This window comes from Heterodontus francisci, chromosome 15, assembly GCF_036365525.1.
Source record: "Heterodontus francisci isolate sHetFra1 chromosome 15, sHetFra1.hap1, whole genome shotgun sequence".
Taxonomy (NCBI): domain Eukaryota; kingdom Metazoa; phylum Chordata; class Chondrichthyes; order Heterodontiformes; family Heterodontidae; genus Heterodontus; species Heterodontus francisci.
The window spans coordinates 60272006-60290747 of record NC_090385.1 but is presented as its reverse complement, the minus strand read 5'-3'; the positions used below and the strand labels follow the sequence as shown (position 1 = coordinate 60290747).

The 18742-nt window shown below is 41.3% G+C and overlaps 1 protein-coding gene across 1 annotated transcript in view; it reads left to right on the top strand.

Moving 5' to 3' along the window:
* The window catches only part of LOC137377689 (endothelin receptor type B-like), a 36707-nt gene that overhangs the window by 6971 nt on the left and 10994 nt on the right, over positions 1 to 18742 (top strand). The window contains exons 2-5 of the mRNA XM_068047608.1: positions 5426 to 5973; positions 11030 to 11142; positions 16338 to 16542; positions 18469 to 18618. Of these exons, the coding sequence (XP_067903709.1) occupies positions 5512 to 5973; positions 11030 to 11142; positions 16338 to 16542; positions 18469 to 18618 (930 nt within the window). The 5' untranslated portion in view covers positions 5426 to 5511. The remainder of the gene's footprint in view (positions 1 to 5425; positions 5974 to 11029; positions 11143 to 16337; positions 16543 to 18468; positions 18619 to 18742) is intronic.

Below are 18742 nucleotides of genomic sequence, written 5' to 3'. Positions count from 1 at the left end.
TCTGCAAAAGCCTTTGCTAGCCTAATATTTCTGATGATAGAAGTCATTAGCATGGAATGGGCTGATTTACAGGTCAATGTGCCTCCTCAAGCTGATTTAAGATGATAATAATAGTCCCATCTTCAACAGACAAACATGTTGATTGGCAATAAAGGAAGGGACCATCTAACCTCTCACTCCATGTTGCCGGGTAGCAAAGTGTCCATTTTCTTGTACCTTAGTTGAACAGTTTACTTTTATTTCATAATTCCCACTCATGAAAGGATTGAGATCGAGAGGGCACGGATTTAAAGCAATTGGCAAAAGAAGCAAAGTGACATGAGGAATAACTTTCTCACACAGCAAGTGCTTAAGGTCTGGAATGCACAGCCTGAGAGTGTGGTGCAGGCAGGTTCAATTCAAAAGGGAATTGGACTGTTATCTGAAAAGGAAGAATGTGCAGGGCTACAGGGAAAAGGTAGGAAAATGGCACCAGGTGAATTGCTCATTCGGATAGCTGGTGCAGATATGATGGGCTAAATGACCTCCTTCTGTGCTGTAACAATTCTGTGAATTCTGTGATTCAGTTCATTTCATATTTCATCACTGTTCCCTCCATGAGCATGACAAGAGGTTAGGGGGAATATTGTGGTCCGCAGCAGGGGAAGGATCAGAGGGGAGGTTGGAGGTCAGGGTTAGGGGAGCTCAGAGGCCTCGTGGAGATCGGAAGAATTTGGTAAGGTGTCTGAAAGTACTTCCCCCCCCCCCCACCCACCGCCCCCCCACCCCCGCTGAATCCAGCAGTCCTCACCTCCCTTTAGCCATTGGGCTTCCCAAGGCTGGAAAAATCAGCAGTCCAGGGTTAAATTTAAATATGAGACACACAGCTTCATTATAATATTTAAATTTCCAACCTGCCTCCTGGGAGCAGATTGGTTGCCCAACCTTGATCCTGCTTACAGTGGGGTTGGGGTTGGGATTCAGATTCTTAATGTTTTAACATCGCATCTGACTCAAACTCACCCGTTCTTGACTGTTAAAATTGTGTCCCTAAGTGTCCAAGTTCAGTGAATCTTCCAAGTTGACCTGTTGAGGGAGGGGCCTCTGCTTATCCTATTAAAGTAAGTGGATGGGGATGGTTGGAAGGGAGCTCCAGTGTCCTGAGTCTTCACTAGGATTTGCTTTAGCGTCAGCAGAGGTACGCATGGTTAAACCAATTGTATATCTCCAACAACTGGCAGAGGTGGGGCCCACCAGGGAGTTATTCAGGCCAAGATTGTGGCCTGGACTCCTGAAAATGTCATGAGCAATTTTAAAATTCTATTTAAGCCATCTTCTTATAAAAGAGACAAAACATTTTGCAATGAGTGACCTGGCACCAACCCCGAACAGACCAGACACAATTCGGTGAACGTTCTGGCATTCCTGGTATGATGGGTGCCCAGATGCACCTCCTAGTGGCCTAAGCAAATTTGGAAACCTCCCCATGACCATGGAAAGTTCTCTGGGATCAGTGTGGAAGTTCCTGGCAGGAAACCCCAAAGCCAATTTTTGGATCTGTAATAATTGACACAAGTGGCAGTTGAGGCTCAGTCAATTCCACTTTGAACACAATTAGATAAATTCTTATAGAATAAAAGGCTCATTATCTCCTACCTGTTCTTGTATTCATGGCTCCTATATGTAAACCCCAGAATCTCAGCTGTCCTTCTAATGTTCTTTTCTACCTGCAGTCCCATGCACAATGCAGGTTTCTGATTTTAAGTTGTTCACTTTCAATTTTCACACACAAATTGGTTGGTACAATAAAGAAGTATATTCATGCTCATGGATTGGGAAATAAGAACATATTTAAAACAATAATTACATCAGAATAGATAACTTTTGTGTACAAGGTTGCAGAGATATAATGAGTCAAATGACTCCATGGTACATGCTGCTGTCATGAAGACCCCCACCTGCCAAGAATGAGGCATATTAATTTTGTCATATGAACATTGATTTTAAACTGTTGCTGGACTGAAGAAATGACTTGTTTGAAGATCACCAGACACTTGGCTGGAAAAACATTTTCATACTAAGAGACAGTGATTGGAGAGCCAAAAGAATTGCTCACTGATTCAATTAACAGAGATTGGTCTGAGCAATGGTTCCACAACTTGTCGGTAAGAGACAGCACTACCCCGAGCCCCCGCCCTCCCCCAACAAGAGCTTTGAAATCCACAAACACAGGAGTGGTTAAGCCAGTTGACCAAATGACTAACCTACTGGTCAACTTGGAATTTTGAATTGTGCCACACAGAAAGAAACAGAAGGCAGTTTGCAACTGAAGCTGAAACAAGGAAGCCTCTCTCCTGGCTGTCTCTCTCTCGCTTTCTCCCAAGCCACTGGACCCATGTAAACCTCAAGAGAGAAAAGACTCTGACATCGAAATAAGTTGAAGAGTGAACTGGGCCCCAACGAATAGCAGGACTCACTGGCAGCCAAAGACACCACATTGAACTTAAAGGACTGTTATTATAATCCTGATATTGCCTCAAACTTTTCCCCTTTATTCTTTTCTACTTTTTCTGTCTCTATCTGCGTGTGTGTTTATCACATATGCATGCTAGCGTGGTCGCATCAGATATTCGTAGTCGTTAACTGGATTAGAGTTTAAGATTAATAAACTTCCACCTTTCTTGTTTAGATCTAAGAAAACCTCTCTGATTTCTTTGCCTTACAATTGGAGAAGTGAATAACGATTCACTGAGGGGGAGCTAAAAATACGGTGTTTGTAAAATTAAACCCTGTTATGGTTAAACCAGGCAAAGACTGAGAGGGAACCCCTACACCCCTTCTCACCTGGTCATAACACTGGTTAGAGTGATATAACATGATGCATTCTGCTCAAGGTGAGCTGGCAAACAAAACACCTTCCCCCGTGGCCTGATTACAGCACACTCCTATAAATAAAAGCAAAATACTGCGGATGCTGGAAATCTGAAATAAAAACAAGAAACTCTGGAAATACTCAGCATCTGTGGAGAGAGAAGTAGAGTTAACGTTTCAGGTCAGAGACCCTTCTTCAGGACACTCGTGCCTGGATAACTCACCACATGCAGATCCCAACTTTATACTTGCCTCCAAGATATGTGCAGTATTCCTGCACCCAAAAAGACAGGACAGACACATTTTTAGCTCAATGTCTTATAATACTATACCAAGCACGTCAATCCAGATAGGGCTTAATGAATTCTTAATAAGTGAATAGCAAAAATAACTAGGGTAAAAACAGCAGGTAACACCTGATTTCAAACAATCTGGGAATGGCCCAGTATTTCTATCTATGCAATGAATATTCCTTAAAGCAAATGTGTCATAAGGCAGTCAAATTTTATCAAGTCCAAAATAATATGGGGTGAAGATTCTATAAAATTTGCTCAAACCTAAGATTATAAAGGTTATTCATAGAATAGAATATATTCATAGAATGCTACAGCAGAGAAGGAAGCCATTCAGCTCATCATATCCGTGCTGGCTCTTTGATAGAACTATCCAATTAGTCATACTCACCTGCTCTTTCCTTATAACACAAACAATTTTCCACTTCAAGTATTTATTCAATTCCATTTTGAAAGTTACTATTGAATCTGTTATTACAACTCGTTGCACAAATTGTTTTCCCTCACATCAGCCCTGGTTCTTTTGCCAATTACCTTTTTATTGTTTATTAAGCACTCCTTTGTCCATGTCCATGCATCAACTATTAGATGTAGGAGAGTAAAATAAAAGCAAAATACTGCTGGAAACCTTAAATAAAAACAAGAAATGCTGGAAATACTCAGCAGGTCTGGCAGCATCTGTGGAGAGAGAAGCAGAGTTAACGTTTCAGGTCAGTGACCCTTCTTCAGAACTGTCAAATATTAGAAATGTGAAAGGTTTTAAGCAAGTAAAGTGGGGATGGGACAAGAGATAACAAAGGAGATGGGGTAGATAGGACAAGGTCACAGAATAGCTGACCAGAAGGTCATGGAGCAAAGGCAAACAATATGTTAATGGTGTGTTGTAGGAGAGTGTTTCCTTTCAAAACCAATTGGTCCATAAACAAAATTTGAAGGAGCCAGCCTTGGCTTAGTGGCTAGTGCTTTTACTAATGAATCAGAAGGTCATAGATTCAAGATCCACTCCAGGACCTGAGCACATAATCTATGTTGACTGGGAGAGCTGCGCTGTCGGAGGTGAGACAAACTAAAACTCCATCAGGTGAACATAAAAGATCCCATGGCATTATTCAAAGAAGAGCAGTGGAGTTCACCTAGTGTCCCAATAATTGTCCTTCAACCAATCTGACTAAAGTCAGATTATTTGGTTGTTATGTCATTACTGTTTATGGGACCTTGCTGTGTGCAAATTGGCTGCCATTTTCTCTACATTACAACAATGACTACACTTCAAATGTATTTCATTGGCTGTAAAGTGCTTTGGGGCATCTGGAGGCCCTGATGGGTGCTATCATGCAACTTCTTTCCTTTCCTTACTATTAGGGGTGAATGTGAAGGGTGTGACAGAAATGTTTTCATTTAAGAGAAAAGGAACTTTAGCTTGACTTTGTCATCCAACAAAGGGTCATCTAGAAGTTGTGAAAGGTGCTACTTAAATGAAAATTCTTTCTTAACAAGAAAACACTGCAAGTACTTAAATGAAAAGTACATTCTTAATTTACTCATTAGTGTCAATAATGCAAAGCAAAATTTATTGTTGGCACAAAATGTTAAGAGGAAAATGCAATAGAGCATGAAAGCAAAGTGCACCAAGAAACTGAATGGCAATAACACTGGGCCAGTACATGTTGTATTTCAGACGCTGAGCCAAAAGACAAAGCAAGGCCTACATTTAATTCATTATTAATAATGGGATGTGAAAAATGTGTTTGGTCAGGAGTGCCTTGCAATTGAATTTCGAAGTCCACAGTTCAGAGGATGAACTTATAAACTTTTGTAGTGAACAATTGTGAGCTGATCCTCTTCAAATTCTGTGTGTGTCTGGAAATTCATTTGACCGCTGCAGTGTGTGATGGCGTTAGGCTGCTACCATCACCATCAGTTAGAAAACCTTCTGAAACTTTATCAGCAGATGTTCATCACCAACATTTCACAAAATAGAATCATAATTATTGGAAAACATAAAATGAATGCCAAAGAAGTGCAAAATCTCATATTTTAAGTGAACTGATCCTGTACCATTTATGGTATAAGCCCACAAGTGCACCTGTGATTATTTGGAGATACACTGTTCTAAAAAAAAATTGTCATTAAAATAAAAAAGATAAGCCAGTAAAAGTGCCACAGCAGAAACATTCCAGCTTCAGATTTTTCCAAAAAATATAAGTTGAAGGTGAAGTAAGAAAGTCAATTGTATTTTTTTGTGAGATCTTATTTTTGTTCTTTGTTCTTCATTTATTTAGTTTCTTGCTGAAGAATAGTTCATCATTGTCATTCAAGCACAAATCTACCAGTTACTTGTGAATCGGTGCCTGATCCCAATCACCAAATGGCTGTAGCGAACACTGTGATGTTTCTCGCTCTTCTAATAACCTGTCAGGTTGTCATTACTTATGGGCAAGGAGCATCTTCCAAAAACAGTTCCAGTAGGAACTTAATTACAGAAAATTTAAAAGCAAACAGAATTCCTACTCCAAGCCCATCAAGACCTAAAGCTCTGCTGCCATATACGGATGGATATCAGAATACTGCTATCCCCTCAGATAAAGCAACTGGGTCTTCATCTCCTCCTATGTGCATTAAACAGACAGAAATACGACATGCTTTCAAATACATCAATTCTGTGGTCTCCTGCATGATCTTCGTGGTGGGAATCATTGGAAATTCCACACTGCTCCGAATCATCTACAAGAACAAATGTATGAGAAATGGACCGAATGTCTTGATCGCCAGCCTTGCCCTGGGAGATCTGCTCTACATCCTGATAGACATCCCAATTACTATATACAAGGTACAATAGATATCAGAGAAGGAGCAAATAGGCTCTATAGAGAAAATGCATGGCTCTTTGATGGGTAGGGAGAATAAACAAGCTTTACCATGAGAAGACCAGACTTTATTGGGCAGAGAAGGCTGAGTAGACCTGGAATGATCAGGTTCTATTAGCAAAATGCCAAGCTGCTCTGTGGGAGGAAAGGAAATTGACTCGGATTTTTACAAGAGCCAGACTTTATTGTGGAGGGGGGAAATGTTCAAGTGCAATAGATATAAAATAATTTGATGTTAAGAAGGATTAGGCTCTTTACGGAGGAAGAATTAGACTCTTTGGAGGAGGAGAAGGATCAAATCTGATAGAACAGGTGGACTTAGTTGAAAAAAGTATCAGGTTATATCAGGAGAAGAGAAAGATTATTTTTATTAGGAAAGAAGAACTAGGATCTTTTGGAAAGAATAGTCCTGCTTCATTAAGAAGGAAAAATAAGCATCTTTTAGGGAAAGGAATTAGGCTTGATCAGGGAGCAGAATCAGGCTCTAAAACATCGACCTGGAGTAAACGAAAGCAGGAAAGTTATCTACATAAAATACAATGTTGTACATTGCGAAAACAGGAGCCATAACAAAAACCATTCTGCAAAGCAACTCGGTTAAATATATGAAATACCACTTGGAAGAAAAATCAGCACATCTCCATGAAATGGTGAGAACTGCAACATAAGTCAAATCACAGTGGAATTATGCTGGGCTTCAAACTAGCTGAACTAAGGCCAATAGAATGTGCAAAGATCATTCAACCCATAATTTCACAGACCAAACAGAATCCATTGGTTCATTAGAGTTAGTTGCTTATGTATCTGTGGAGTCAGCCATAGTTAATACTCAATGTTTCACATTGACACTAACAATGAACATATATGTGGATATTATTGATGAAATAGAATCATTGTATGGTTGTAAGGCTATGTATTAAGGATTTCACTCCTACAAGTCTCACCATGCATTGTTTCCAATGGCTTCTCCCTCTATGCTGACTTTAATTCTATGGTGTTCCATCCTGAGTCCCCTTCTCATTATTATTTACTTGCCACCCTTGGTGACAATATTCAGTGGCATGGGATCAGCTTCTACACATGTGTTCGTAACGCTCAGTTCCACTTCCTCTATGCCCCTCAGACTGTTGTCAATCTCTCCAATTGTCCATGCAATATGAAGATTTGGATGTACTAAAATTTCCTTCAACTAAATGGCAGCAGAATGGAAGTTGTACCCTTCAGTTTCCACATGAACCTACATGCCTCTCTCCTTCACAGCTCAAGCTGGGCTCACAGATACAGAAACATAATGCTCTTCTTGATTATAAAATCCAACTTCCTCCCCCAAATCCCATCTCTTTCCCAAAACGCTTTTTCATTTCCAAAGTATTGACTGCCTATCTCTGATGTTGTCAAAAATCTACTCCACACCTTTATCACCTAGAGATTTGATTTCTCCAGTTCTGTCCTTGCCAACCTCCCTGCTTCCACATCCATGAAACATAAATCATCAGAATGCCAAAATTCATGGCTCTACACATTCTAAACAGATATATGTTCTCATCTTCCATTGGCTCTCCATGCCCCAGAGAAAGCATTTTAAAATAAAAACAAGAAATGCTGGAAATACTCAGCAGGTCTGGCAACATCTGTGGAGAGAGAAGCAGAGTTAACGTTTCAGGTCAGTGACCCTTCATCAGAACACTGATCTGAAATGTTAACGCTGCTTCTCTCTCCACAGATGCTGCCAGACCTGCTGAGTATTTCCAGCATTGCTTGCTTTTATTTCAGATTTCCAGCATCTGCGGTATTTTGCTTTTATTTTAAAGCAGTTTAAAATTTCTGTTCTCACCTTCAAGTCTTCCCACGACCCTAACCACAATTACTCAGAAATCTCTTCCAGTTGTACATTCCTGTCCGCACCCTCTGTCACTAAGTTACTCCGCCTATCCCACTCCTTCTGCTTCCCTCCTTCAGCAACTATACCTCCATCTTCCAGAACTCCTTCACCTAATACCTTGTCACCTCCCTGGGCTTTCAAACGCCTACTAAAGATTCTTCATTTCAACCATGTTTTTGCCTCTAAGACCCTACTCTTTTGCTTCTAAATATATCTTCGATCTCAAATCTTACTTGATTTATCAAGACATTCTGGTTAATGAAAGAACTAGTAAAAGTCATCATTCTGATGATTAAGCTATTCCAGAGGATTTTGTCAGCTGTTCTTCACAATATTAGCAAAGCTAGAATAATGCTCCCTCTGAAGAGCATCTAGAGTCTTTGTTAATAAAGTCTCTATGGTGCAACACTGAGATAAGAATGCCCTTTCCCCATTCCTAAACACAGACAAACTTTTTTGTCTTTCTCTGTTTTATCAATATCCCTTTATATTTTCTCTCCTTTATACCTATGTTCCAAGTACATTGACAAATGCAATGGCAAATGCATCCTCGCTATGTTGAAAATAGACTCGTCAAACCATATCCTACTGCAATTCATTCTCTTTCAGTAAATTCCTTAATTTCCTCAGTATTCCCTTCCTCCTAAAATCTACACATTACTAGAACCAATAATATCTACTCATTTCAGTCCTATAATGTTGGGGTATGGTTGAGAATAGAATTTTGTTTAGTTTGAGAACTAGGCTGAACCCAAATTCCAAGCTGTGGAGCTCATAAACTATGTCCTCGTGCCCCAGGGTTGATGTTTAAACCACCTACAATTAGTCTTTTCTGATGCCCAGGATATAAAAATGAATGGAACAAACAAGATTCATGTCAATTATATACTTTTCCTTTTATTAGGATCTACTATCTCCACTGCTTAACATAAAAAATATTATTTCCCCTTTAAGATGACAAAGTAACTGTAACATGATCAACACCAAGTCCGAGCTGTTTCCCTGAGTACTCACTTTACCCATTTGAGTGTGTATCATTGAGTTGATAAGTTTCTGCAGAAAGTACTGCAGATAGGATAGTTCATATGAAAAACATAAAAGAAAAATTTTGAAACTGAAATGTAAAGATGTGACTAAACAGTCACAAGGACCCATGTCTTGTCAAATGGATTATATGTTGAAAAACAGCTATTAAAATTGAAACAACATTAAATAATTTTAGAGAATGCAATATTTCCAGTTGCTACCAATTTTTTATATTTGTATAGTTACATCAAATCACTCGCAAGTCATATAAACTGGTGAACAATTTCATCTGCTGAACTTTTTTTTAGTCGTTCGTGGGATGTGGGCATCGCTGGCTAGGCCAGCATTTATTGCCCATCCCTAATTACCCTTGAGAAGGTGGTAGCGAGCTGCCTTCTTGAACCATTGCAGTTCTTGGGGTGTAGGTACACCAACAGTGCTGTTAGGAACTGGCAGATTGTCGCCAATCCATGGTATGTGAGCAGAATATCCTCCTGGGATAAGAGGACCTCCTCCGTAGACATCTTAACTATTTGGAGAATTTTCCTTATAGATTAAATATATAAAATCCTGCTCATGGATATACCTCACATATTGACAACTTCCTAGTGGGAACTCCAAATAAGAGAAACTAGAGAAAGATGCGAGTTCAGGGCTAGGGCAAAGGGGAGCATTATAGGAAGTTTGGCCACTTAGGCTATTGGAAGGGAGGGACGTGACAGAGGCAGCTTAACGGATGGTCTCCATCTTAGTGAGAAAGAAGTCTATGAGCTTCTCGCGCTTATGTTTGGAGGTGAGAGTGGAGGAGACAGGGGAGAGGGGTTTAAGAAGACGGTTTGCAGTAAAGAGAAGCCGGAGGTTAATTTTGCATTCCAAGATGCTCCTAAAATAGTGAGCAGTTTTAGCAGACGAGAGCAGGACCCGATAGCGTTCTAAGTGGTCCAACCAGATCTGGCAAAGGAGGGCTAAACCAGTTGTTTGCCTTATCCTTTTAAGACTGCCTCCCTTGGATTTAGAGCGGAGATGAGGTCTGTACTGGGGGAAACAGCTAGAGTGAGAGAGACAGATCTTTTTATTGAGGACTGGAGTATCGAAGGTGGAGGTAATGATGCGGCTGAGCAAATCAGTAGCTGCAGAAATGTGGTAGTAAACGGGAGGCCAAAGGCTAGATAGATGAGATTTTAAAAGTGCAGTTGTAAGTGAATTGGGGATAGTTTTTTTCCCAGGGATGGATACAGAATGAGGTAGGGTTGGGGCGTGGAAGAGGGGTGTGTGTAGTGAGCGATACAAAGAAGTGATCAGAGATGGTCTTATCTGTAATTGATACGATAGGAGTAGCAAGACCGCATGAAATGGCAAGCTCGAGGAGGTAGCCATAAATATCGATTGGGGAGTTTACATTCAGGGAATGATTTAGGGAGGATAAGAGGGCAGTGAACTCAGAGGAGAGAGAACATGATGAGTTGAGATGGAGATTGAAACCACTGACGATGAGAAGTCGTTGAGTGCAGAGACTGAGGGAGGAAATCAGTGCAGATATCTTGGTGATAAAATTTTTATCGCACTTGGTGGGGGTGGGGGGGGGGGGAAGAGAACGATGATTTTAAAAGAGAGGTGAGGGGGTGGAACAAGGAGAGATGCTCAAAGAAGGAGAAAGTGCCACAGGAATAGGGGTTCAGGTCAAGGTGTGATCTGGTGGTAAGCACCACACCGCCACTGCGACAGTCTTGGTGGGGCAAGTGGTGGAAGATTTAAGGGTTTAAGAAGACGGTTTGCAATAGAGAAGCTGGAGGATGATCACTAACGACCTATGTGCAATATTTATCTTGGGTAATTTATCATCCGATCGTCCTTCCATCTAACCTGTGGGAGCAGTTCTTCACTATGACAATTCATCCAAGACTGAGAATGTTGTAAATTGTGGGAATGAAGCTATATAATTCAGAAATCGTCATGGTGCCACAGGCTGTGTCTTGAATATAATGGGGCAAAGCTTTTCATGCATTTATGACTGCTTATTCATCATTAAAATATGTGAATATATTTTTCCATTATAACATGCTTCTAATATCATAATAGCATTCAATTTATTTTTCTTTTGTTTTAAATAGCTACTGGCTGTAGACTGGCCTTTTGGAGTTGAAGTATGTAAGCTTGTACCATTTGTCCAGAAGGCATCCGTTGGTATCACAGTCCTCAGTCTGTGCGCACTGAGCATTGACAGGTAAAAAAAGCTGTCAGGCACTGTTTTATTTTCACCTTGTTTAATTGACTAGTGGAAGAAAAAGTTATTACTGTGATGATCACAGGTTTCAACAGTTTATTACTAAATTAAATTAAATAGCCAGCTGTCAACATGAATAACAGCTATTGCCAAAAAGATAATATAATGACAAAACCTATACCTGGATTAAGTAGCCTCCCTTAACTCCAGATATTGATACTGTCTGATTGGTATTGGGGCAAAATATTTAAGTATTTTCACTGAGTATACTATAATTGATAGCCTTAGTCAGCCCCTGGGCTCATTACCAAAGGTCCCAAGCTGTTGGTCCACCTCATAGAGTCAACATCAATAAGATAAAGCGCCCATGCTTAAACTCAATGCCAGGCTTACTTGTAATTTCTTGCAACCAAATGTCATAAATTTTCTTTGTAGACGGCATACTATCCATTCTTTATAAAGTTAGAGTCATAGAGTCGTACAGCATAGAAGCAGGCCCTTCAGCCCACCGCGTCCATGCCAACCATAATGCCTATGCTAATCCCACCTGCCTGCATTAATTCCATATCCCTCTGTGCCTTGCTCATTCAAGTACCTGTCCAGATGCCTCTTAAATGTTGCTACTGTTTCTGCCTCCACCACCTCCTCTGGCAGCTTATTCCAGATACCCAATATTCTTTGTGTGAAAAATTTACCCCTTGGATCCCCTTTGAACCTCCTCCCTCTCACCTTAAATCTATGCCCTCTAGTTTTAATCACCCCTACCATAGGAAACAGACTCTGGCTATCTACCCTATCTATGCCTCTCATAATTTTATATACCTCTATCATGTCCCCTCTCAGCCTCCTTCGCTCCAGGAGAAACAGACCCAGCCTAGCCAATCTCTCTTTATAACTCAAGCCCTCCAAACCAGGCAACATCCTTGTGAATCTTTTCTGCACCCTCTCTAGCTTAGTTCTCTGAAAACATAATGACAGAAAAGGATATTGCATGATTTTCACTGATGCTGTAAATGTATCTTTGCGCACATTATCCCAATATTCCAGTCACATTTGCAAAATAACACTATGTTCCAAAGTGCATTATTCACTTTGGGAAAGGTAATGAAGACTAAATTTGCAATTCATAACAAGCCACTGGAAGATGAGCAGATATCTTTTCTAAGTATGGATGAAGGATCTGAACTGACCTCCTGACTGTGAGCTGGTTTGATCATGAAATGTCATAACTTATTAGTAGGTGTTGTATTATGCATGAAAGCATTTCATACACTATAAAAACACAGTGATTTGTGTCTTGCACATTGATCTTAAAGTGACATCATTGTTGAGTCAGATGACGCCACCATCAGAGTCTTGTTTCCTGCCTCTGGTGTTCAATTGCACAGACCCCACACCTCCCCTTCCTTAATTGGCCAGCCACATTTCGCTCATGTGGCAATGGCACCTGCTTCCAGTACCACCACTGAGACCCGCGACGTTCGCTCTAAATTCTTGCCAAAAGCTCCAGGCTTTGTATCTCCGAGCATTTTGACACAACCCCTTGAGAATTTTTTAAATTCATTCATGAGATGTGGGCCTCACTGGCAAGGTCAGCATTTATTCTCAATCCCTAATTACCCTTGAGATGATGGTAAGTCGCCTTCCTGAACCACTGCAGTCTGTGTGGTGAAGGTACTCCCACAGAGCTGCTAGGTAGGGAGCTCCAAGATTTTGACCCAGCGACGATGAAGGAACAGCAATATATTTTCAAGTCAGGATGGTGTGTGACTTGGAGAGGAATGTGGGCATGCTGGTATTCCCATGTGTCTGCTGTCCTTGGTCTTCTAGGTGGTAAGGGTCAGAGGTCGCAGGTTTGGGAGGTACTGTCAAAGAAGCCTTCGCGAGTTGCTACAGTGCACCTTGTGGACGGTACACGCTGCTGCCACTGTGCGCCAGTGTGGATGGAGCACGAATCAGGCAGGGTGTTTTGTCGTGGATGGGAGCAAGCTTCTTGAATGTTGTTGGAGCTACGCTCATCTAGACAAGTGGAGAGTGTTCCATCACACACCTTGTGCCTTGTAGATGGTAGACAGGCTTTGGGCAGTCAGGAAGTGAGTTACCACAGAATACCCAGCCTCTGACCTGCATTTATAGCCACAGTATTTATGCAGCTGGTCCAGATAAGTTTCTGACCAACGTTAACCCCCAGACTGTTGATAGTGAGGGATTGAGCAATGGTAAAGGTGTTGACTATCAAGCAGAGGTGATTAAACTTTCTCTTGTTGGAGATGGTTATCGGCTGGTATTTGTGTGACAGAAATGATACTTGCCATTTATCAACCCAAGCCTGAATGTTGTCCTTCATGTGGATATAGACTGCTTCCCTGGAGCAAAGGAGGCTGAGAGGGGACATGGTAGAGGTATATAAAATTATTAGAGGCATAGATAGGGTAGATAGCCAGAGTCTGTTTCCCATGGTAGGGGTGATTAAAACTAGAGGGCATAGATTTAAGGTGAGACGGAGGAGGTTTAAAGGGGATCAAAGGGGTAAACTTTTCATGCAAAGAATAGTTGGTATCTGGAATGAGCTGCCTGAGGAGGTGCTGGATGTAAGAACAGTAGCAACATTTAAGAAGCATCTGGACAGGTACTTGAATGAGCAAGGCATAGAGGGATATGGAATTAATGCAGGCAGGTGGGATTAGCATAGATAGGCATTATGGTCGGCATGGACGTGGTGGGCCGAAGGGCCTGTTTCTATGCTGTACGACTCTATGACTATTATCTGAGGAGTCACAAATGGTACTGAACGCTGTGTGATCATCGGCAAACATCCATAGTTTTAACCTTCCGATCGAGGGCAGGTCATTGATGAAGCAGCTGAAGACGTAGGTCACTGACCTGAGGAACTCCTGCAGTGATGTCCTGGGGCTGAGATGTCTGGCCTCCAACAACCACTACCATCCTCCTTTGTTCTGAATATAACGCCAGCTAATGAAGAGTTCTCCTCCTGCACCCAAATGCCTGCTGACTTCAATTTTGCTAGGGCTCATTGATGCCATGCTCGGCAAATGCTGCCTTGATGTCAAGGGCAGTCACTGCCATCTTACCTCTGGAATTCAGCTCTTTTGTCCATGTTTGGACTAAGGCTGCAATGAGATCTGGAGCCGAGTGGTCCTGGCAGAACCTAAACTAAGCATTGCTGCAGGCATTGGTAAGTAAGTTCCACTTACTAGCACTGACAACACCATCTTCCATGATGATTGAGAGTATACTGATTGGACAGTAATTGACCAGATTGGATTAGTCCCACTTTTTGGTCCAGGGCATTCCTATGAACAGAGGTCCTACTATTATTGAAACACTGGGCTCCAACTTACAGGAGGCTCTAACATATGGTCTGTCCAACTAAGGGATTGGCATGAGACCACCTTGATGGCAAACTTCATGCTCTTTTGTGGTACTATTGATAAGACCCAGTAATTTCCTCCAATTAAATATTGGGAAGTACGAAGCCGATGGCATCAGTTTCCACCACAAACTCCATTTCCTATCTACTGCCTCCACCCCTCTCCCTGGCAACTGTCTGAGGCTAAACCAGCCTCTTCGCAACCTTGGTGTCATATTTGACACTAGATGAGCTACTCAACCACATCTCCATGCCATTACTACCACCACCAATTTCCATCTCTGTTACATCACCCAACTTCACCCCTGCCTCAGCTCATCTGCTGCTGAAACCCTCATCCATGCCTTTGCTACCGGTCGACTTGACTATTCAAACCCACTGCTGGCCAGTCTCCCACACTGTACTCTCCATAAGCTTGAGGTCAGCCAAAATTCTTCTGCCCGTGCCCTTACTCGCACCAATTCCTGTTCACCCATTACCTATGCTCACTGACCAACACTGGCACCCGATCAAGCAATGACTCAATCTCAAAATTCTGGTTTTCAAATCCCTCCATGGCTTCGTCCCTCCTTATCTCCACCAAACCCACAATCCTCAGATATCTGCAATCCTCTAATTCTGGCCTCTTGCACATCCCTCATTTTAATTGCTCCACCATTGGTGGCTATGCCTTCTGCTAACAAATCCCTAAGCTCTGGCATTCCCTCTCTAAAGCTCTCTGCCCCTTTACCCCTTTCCTCCTTTTAACACAGTCCTTATTAAAACATCTTTGACCAAATTTTTAGCCCTCTGTTCTAATATCACCTCTTATGACTCAGTGTCAAATTTTGCTTTACATGCTCCTGTGAAACGGCTTGGGAGCTTAAAGGTGCGATATAAATGTAAGTTGTTGTTGTGGGCAAAATCTTTAGCCCCATGCATGTCCCAGATCATCCATGAGAGGCAGCTAGTACTTGGGGATTGGTAGGAAGAAAGACAGATGAAGACTTGGTCGGTCTGGGTGATAACCACCTCAGAGGATGGCAGAAGAGACATGTAGCAGAAGGAAGCAGCCAGCTAACACAGACGTTAAGGTGCTGACACTATTGATAGTCATCTCATGACCCAGAAGCAGGAAGCTAATGTTAAATTCATACAGACGCTTGGTGAGATCACACACACAGTACTGTGTGCAGTTCTGGTCTCCAGGTTACATGAAAATACAGAAAAGATTTGCAAGGATGTTTTCAAAATTGTCAGGATGTATCTATCAGGAAAGAGCGAACAGGTTAGGGCTCTTTTCTCTGAAAAGCAGAAGCACCTGTTCTCTACAGATATTCAGCAAATCAAGAGCTGAGGCTAACAGAACAGTGAGCACTTTGCAGGTAAAATCCTCTAGTAGCACAAGATCAGCGTATACTAGACATGCTGCCTGAAAGACTACCAAGCTTTTCCTCCTACAGAATTGGAAGTTCAGCACCAAGTACACAGAGGTCTACCCACCCAATTCTGTGGTGTTTGTTTGCTGCCAGATGGAGCCACACCCCAAATGCTACATTAAGAAATCAGCCTTACAGTTACTCGAAGACGCAATTATTTTGTCCATGAGCAGCACAATGGGAAAGCAACTAGTATGTTTTTAAAATCCCGTTAATGGCATCTACTAGGTTGGCACTAATTATTAGGGCATTCTGTTGTGCTGAAATGATCATGAGGGAGCAGGTCTGTCACTAAAACACTGAGCATCATCACCATCTTTGTGAACACATTTCTCAAACTGAAAATCTTTTAATGAGAAGCTTTTTGCCTCTTATGTTTCTTGCAGGTACCGAGCTGTGGCCTCTTGGAGCCGAATCCAGGGGATTGGGATTCCTTTGAGGAAAGCAGTGGAAGTGACAGCCATTTGGATAATCTCCATTGTTTTAGCAATTCCGGAAGCTATAGGGTTTGATATGTTCTCAATTAAATATCGGGGAGAAGAACTGAAAGTGTGTCTGCTCCACCTAACCAAGCCATCAGTATTCATGGAGGTATGTGTCAATGTAAAATTCTTACAAACCTATATATTGACTTTAAATAAAGTGGGTCAAGAAGGACAAGACAATTAAAAATTTGGAAATGACAATCCAATGTGAATACTTAGACTACTTAGTCAGTTGCCTGCATTATAATACAGCTTGCTCTGGGCATGGGATGGGGGAGAGAATGGAGAAGTTCTGAATCCAGGTCCTGAAAAAGAGATAATTGTAACACAGCTCTGACCCCAGCCACAAGTGCCCCAATAGTAACCAGGAGCTTGGGAGGCTGAAATGGACTAAAGAACATGGCAAAGCCAGGGACATGGAGGCCCTGTGGATGTTAACGGCAGAGCCTCATTGGCATATTGCAAGACTGCCTCTTATCTGCCAAATGGATTGGGTTAGAGATTGTGGGACCTCACTTTGTGCAAAATGGCTGCCACCTTTCCCATAACAACAACAACAACATTTCAAAAAGTACTTCATTGACATCCTGTGGTTGTAAAATGCCCTGTATAAAAGCAAGTATTTTGAACAAAGCTCCATTTGGGATGTAGTTTTTATTGCAACTTATTGCAGAATCTTTGTGGCGTGTCCAAACCCAACTCCAATCCAACTCCAAGGACATACTGAATCTTGCTTCAATCTGGAAATGAAGAAGTAATTAAAACACAAGCCTGATTTAGACAGTATGGGAGGGAGTGCACAAATGCACTTTCAATCCAGATGGCTTACTATTGTAATAAAAATAAAAAATGCTGGAAATACTCAGCAGGTCTGTGGAGAGAGAAGCAGAGTTTCAGGTCAGTGACCTTTCATCAGAACTGGCAAGGTTAGAAATGCAATAGGTTTTAAGCAAATAAAGCAGGGGTGGGGCAAGAGATAACAAAAGGGAAGGTGTTATCTGTCCTGGGCTGGCAGCAGCATTCCAGTGAACATCAACACAAGCTCGAGGAACAGCATCTCATTTACCAATCTGGCAGGCTGTAGCCTGCCAGACTGAACATTGAGTTCAATAATTTCAGAGCGTGACAAGCCCCCATTTTTATTTGTATTTATTTTTTCTTTTTATTTGTTTTAGTTTGTTGCATTATTCATTTTTTGTTACCATGTGCCTGCCCACTTTTTTTTTCAAGTTTCTGCTTTGGGCCAGGGCTGTTCATTTTCCTGTCCATTAACACCCTCTCTGCACTACTGCTTTGTCTTTCAGCACACTATTAACATACCGTTTGCCTTTGCTCCATGACCTTCATGTCAGTTATTCTTTGTGACCCTGTCCTATCAATACCTTCTGTTTTGTTATCTCTTGCCCCACCCACCCCCACTTTATTTGCTTAAAACCTATTACATTTCTAACCTTTACTAGTCTGATGAAACGTCACTGACCTGAAATGTTAACTCTGCTTCCCTCTCCACAGATGCTGCCAGACCTGCTGAGTATTTCCAGCATTTCTTGTTTTTATTTCAGATTTTCAGCATCTGCAGTATTTTGCTTTTATTTTAGCTTACTGTTGTATTTGATTTCCTTCTTCCCTGGTTAGGATCAGGTTCTGCTTCTTCTTACGTTAGTTAGTATTTCGTCTTTTATTAAGCCTTTTATTAAACCAATATAAAAGTTGAGTAAAATAACCTCTCTGAATCTTGAAATACCTCTAACGAAATCCTGATATTCCTCAGTAAGGATGGAGCTAGTGTTATTTACTATTCTACATACATTTGTTCATCTGAAAAGGACCATGCAATTCCAAACTCATTTCCAATAAAAATTACCATACGGTGGACTGTATGAGGGTTTCATTCAAAATTAGATTTCCATTTTCTATTTTCTTCAGTTTAAAAGTAATCTGTGCTAAATTATGGATTGTGCTTAGTGGAGAATTTAGGTAGCTGTTATTTGTCGCTTATAAGCTCATACTATTGTGACTTTTTTTTGTACAGTTCTATAAGAATGCGAAGGATTGGTGGCTGTTTGCCTTTTACTTCTGTCTGCCTCTGGCTTGCACCGGTATATTCTACACTCTCATGACCTGTGAGATGCTAAGCAGGAGAAATGGGATGCAAATCGCTCTCAATGATCATATAAAACAGGTAAGACATCTGCAACACTTAGATACACCAAAATACAAATAAAAACTACCCAGACTATAGAAAAGTAAGTTGGCATTCTGAAAATAAAATCTCAAAATCTTGACAAGTTTATAGTCTGCAAACT